The sequence below is a fragment of the Hipposideros armiger genome, unplaced genomic scaffold (genome assembly GCF_001890085.2).
Source record: "Hipposideros armiger isolate ML-2016 unplaced genomic scaffold, ASM189008v1 scaffold_36, whole genome shotgun sequence".
Classification (NCBI taxonomy): domain Eukaryota; kingdom Metazoa; phylum Chordata; class Mammalia; order Chiroptera; family Hipposideridae; genus Hipposideros; species Hipposideros armiger.
Window position 1 is genome coordinate 5569897 of NW_017731386.1, and position 4758 is coordinate 5574654.

Consider the following 4758-nt stretch of genomic DNA (forward strand, 5'->3'; position numbering starts at 1 on the left):
TCACATCAAAAATTTATATAGCTTAAAGAGAGAGCTTAAACTTCAGATAGCTTAAAGTTCAGATAGAAAATTTACTATGTGCAAATTTCAATGCCTCAACAATGCTGAACAAATGAATACTTTTAGTCTTAGAAAAGCATGAGTTTCTTATCTAGTAAAATACAGTATGTATTTATAAAAAGAAGTAATGTCATTTGAACTTAAATGCCTTTACTATGTTTCGTTAGAGTATTATAGGTAAAACAACACTGCTAACCTAGGTTTCATTTCAGATTCACTGTATTTGATCAGAGATAACAGTGCTTTTCTTACTGGGTTTGCTGCATTCTGTTTCCAAAGGTGCAGTGCTCCATGGAAAGCATGAGCGATGATCATGGAGCCATCTTCGTTGAACTGGCAATCATAAAATCCCAGCGTATTTCCACCTACTTCCCCTACACGAACCTATGCAATAAGAGACAGAAAACAATTCATAATCAACAGTCCACATTTCTCACAAGAAAAACCATTGATTCCAGAAATTATATTCTCACTTGCTTAACATATACAAAGAATAAACATTTGCAGCTCTAGGAATATAGACTTGGGATTTAAGTTTTTAAACCCAATTTTTTATTCCTTAAATGTCCACATTTTTACCTGTTCTAGCCAAACTCCTGACTCTTCATCTGGAGCCCAGAGAATCATAGTTTTATCCATTGAAGCAGACAACAATCTCATTGGCTGCTGTAGAACACCATCTAAAATGTAAAAACCAATGACTTTAGGTGATCAACAGGCATCATGTTTAGAGATTACCAGAATAACACGGATACTGCAAAAATGTCCACTACAGCATTACAATAGCAAAATTTTGGAAACAACACAACTCTCTACCATTAGAAGAACAGATAAACAAGTTGTTATATATTTAGACAATGGAATATTAAACTGTAATAAAAATAAACAAACTAGGGCTACATGAATCAACATGAATACAATTCCAAATGTTTAGCATATTATGTTAAAAAGGCAAGTTGTAAGAGGATAAATATATATTGATATCAAGTTTCAATAGTTATAAAACAATATTGTTTATGGCTACATAAATGTGTAATTAAAATATAAAACCATGCATGGGAATGACAGTGCACTGAATTCAGTATTGTAGTTGCCTCTAGGGAAGGGTGGAGGGGAAAGGGTTCAGGAAAAAATACACAGAGGTCCTCAGTATCTATAATATCTAATTTTTTTTTTAACTGCAGCAAATATGGCATAATAAAGCTGAATAGCAGTTACCTGAGCATTAATCACTGCTATTCTCTACTCTTGTCTCGGGAAAGAGGCTGGAGGAAGAATAAGAGGCTGTGCCTTACTCAGCCCTACACCCAGCACCAGCTTGAGCATGCACACAATTGTCACTCCACACATGGAGGTTAAGGGCAAAGGAAAGAGAGGAAAAGAATCTTATTTTTTCATAAATGATGTGTCTCAGTATTACCAACTTTGTAGTACCAAGGATAAAGGATCCAGTGAAGTTGGCTTGAAAGTCAATCTCTTAAATCCCATAAAGACTAAGTGAAAACTTTTAAGATAAAAAATTAATAGGGGTGTGGTGGTTTCGGCATATCATGGCAGGAATCATACTTTTCCCACCCAGGACAACTTTCAGTGGAATTGAGTGTCTAGCAGAACAGGGCTACAGTACTAAACTTTGCCAACTTGAAAATGTCTTATATTGAAAATTTCCAATCGCAGTAAAGAAGATTCTCCATTTCACCTGGTTAACTTAAAATTCTGTATGTGAAATTTAATGGAAATGAGGGATATGTGTATGTTTTTCTTCCTACCTTTGTAAAATGAAGGCTGCCAATGAACTGCATTTACCCAGTTTTCATGACCGGCCAGAACAGTCTCCAGAGTAACCGCAAATGCGATTTTAGTACCTATAACAAAAGCAATGAAGTATTCTTTCCTCAAAGCTCTTCTAAAAATAACATTTTTCAAAAAAACTCCATTGTACAATTATGTCCAGAAAAAAAATCAGAACATGATTTAGTCAACAAAAAGAACATGCATTCTAAATTTCATTAACTTCACCTATTGTTCAAAATTACAGGAGAACAACTTTCTAAAGATGGATAATTTTGCTCTACCTGCTCATAAATAAATATTAAAGAGTATGTTCTATTTTAAATTTCTGGGACAGCTGTTATATGGCAATTAAAAAGCAATAATACACATGCCAGCCTCCTAGCTATTCTCACTCATTACCACAGTGTAATAACCTAAAATACCATTCCATTTAAAAAATAAATAAGATAAATGCAGAAATAAAGGAAGTCAAATCAGTATTGTGACTTTTCAAACANCCGTGAATTTCTGTCATAAATTGAAGCTGAGTAAACTGACTTGCTCGATCATATAGCACAGTTCAATGGCTTACCAGTGGTAAAGTTTTACTGAGTTTTTTTTTTAACTTTACTGGGGAACAGTGTGTTTTTTCCAGGACCCATCAGCTCCTAGTCAAGTTGCTGTCCTTCAATCTTAGTTGTGGAGGGCTCGGCTCTCAATCCAGTCGCCATTTTCAATCTAGTTGTGGGGAGGACAGCCCACTACCCCATGCGGGAATCGAACCAGCAGCCTTGTTAAGAGCACGTGCTCTAACCAACTGAGCCATCCAGCCACCCACCAGCAGCTTAGCTCATCATTGTCTTCAATCTAGTTGTGGAGGGCGCAGCTCACTGGCCCATGTGGGAATCGAACCATGACCCTGTTGCTCAGAGCTCGCGCTCTGACCAACTGAGCCACCCGGCTGCCCCTATTGAGATTTTTTTTTTTTTGAGCTCAGAGCCACAACTGAAGTTTCCTGAACAAAAATCGCCCTCAACCACTATTCTCTAACACTATATAACTAGAAATTAGCTTTTACTGCAGGCTTGATAGTGTTTCCTAATGAATTAAACCTAAAATTATAAGGTATAACAGAACTCGTATGTGGAATTGAAGTAAATATATTTTGACAACTAACATTTGAATTGTAAAGAGTACATGTAAGTTTTTAAGAAAACACCACACTTTTCCAGAGTGGCTGAATCATTGTGCACGTCCACCAGCAATGTATGCAAGTTCCCGTTGCTCTGCATCCTTATCACCACTTGTTATTGTCAGTATTTTTTACTCTAGCCATTCTAGAGGGTGTGTAGTGGCTTCTCACCATGGTTTTAATTTGCATTTCCCTAATGGCTATTGATGTGGCCCCACTTTTCATGTGCTCATGGATGTTTTTTAAAGTGGATCGGTCAAGTAGGACGACATTTTACCTGTGCTTGGTCTTTTTTCTTCCATGGAGCAAAAAGTCGAGTTGTCTGGTCAGTACCAACAGTGATGATAAATTCTCCTTCTGGATCCCACATTAGGTCTTGGACACCATCAAAGTGTCCTGAAATGACAATCTCTGGCGTCCACTCTATCTGCAACAAAAGTGCTCATGATACATCAAAATAAAGACAACCACCACTCAAAATAAAGTCTGAAAATGCCTTCAGCCATCAGGTCTGATAATGGGAAAGACTGAAGCCCCTGAGCAAGGTGAAAAGCTAAGTAAACCAGACAGAATCTTAAAATACTAGGATCTGTTTTCCAGTCAAGCATATTAGAACCTTAAACAGTCAAATATGTTCTGTGTTCTTTAAAGCAGTAACTTTGGGAAATTTCTCTCCATTCATCCTTTATTAAATGTTTCCTAGAAGCTTGACAGTACTTAACCTTTTTGTACCTAAATTAACTCTTCTGTCAAAGAGTTACCTAGTTCACAGGGTCATTATGATGATTAAATGAGTTTAGGTTTGTAAAGTACACAGAATGATCCTGGCATACACTAGGTACTATGTGAGTATTTACTTGTTAAACTAAGTAACAAAGAAAGAGTATTGTGTAAAATGAGTTAGTAGATTCTGACTGTATGCCTGATGGCTTTATCAAAGAAGAGGAGTTGCAGGTGTAGAGGAAAGAAGGCTGAATCAAACCCAGCTGGCCTATATCTGAGGAAGCCTATATCAGCAACTAGGTAAGCAAACAGTGACCACGAAATATAGCAAATATCATATGCCTGGTAAACAAAGCATCTTTTTGAACCACCTCAAATGGTGGTAAAACTTGTCTTTAGAGGAAAATTAAATTTGTGTAAATGGCTAAAAGGTCATTCAAAGCCAAGTTTGATGAATACAACCAGTAATTAAGCTAAGCTGTATTATATTCTGGTCAAAAAGTAAAAAGGCTGTGACAAAGAAATGCTATTAATTCCTCTGTGACATAAAAACTAATTCTAAATTTAGCACTAATGGGAGTTTCCAAAATGTTCTGAACAACGGGTAGCACTTTTGGACTATCAGTACAGTTTTCCACTGTACTAAAGGGCAGTGTTTTGTTTTAAAAAAATCAGTCTTGATGATAACAAATGTACCTCTTTGGTTTGGAATGTTGACAGTGGAGGAGGCTGTGCTTGTATGAGGGCAGGGAAATATGGAAACCCTGTGTATTTTCTGCTCAACTTTTCTGTGAACCTGAAACTGCTTTAAAAACTAAAGTCTTATTAAAAAAAATTCCCTCAATATTTGATAAGTAGATATTATAAATTTGAAATCAAATTATAACCACAAGTACAGTGAAATGAAATTCTGTCTTCTGGTTTTTCTCCTTACTCATCTGATACATTTTTCTATGAAAGCTCTCAAATACTACCTAAAATATGGCTCAAAGGAGCTCCGAGTTAAGAAT

At 36.3% G+C, this 4758-nt stretch overlaps 1 protein-coding gene across 1 annotated transcript in view; it reads right to left on the reverse strand.

Annotated features, from left to right (window-relative positions):
- The window catches only part of ELP2 (elongator acetyltransferase complex subunit 2), a 53583-nt gene that overhangs the window by 29895 nt on the left and 18930 nt on the right, over positions 1-4758 (reverse strand). Inside the window, 4 exon segments of the mRNA XM_019637898.1 lie at positions 250-444; positions 640-740; positions 1830-1925; positions 3359-3452. Of these exon segments, the coding sequence (XP_019493443.1) occupies positions 250-444; positions 640-740; positions 1830-1925; positions 3359-3452 (486 nt within the window).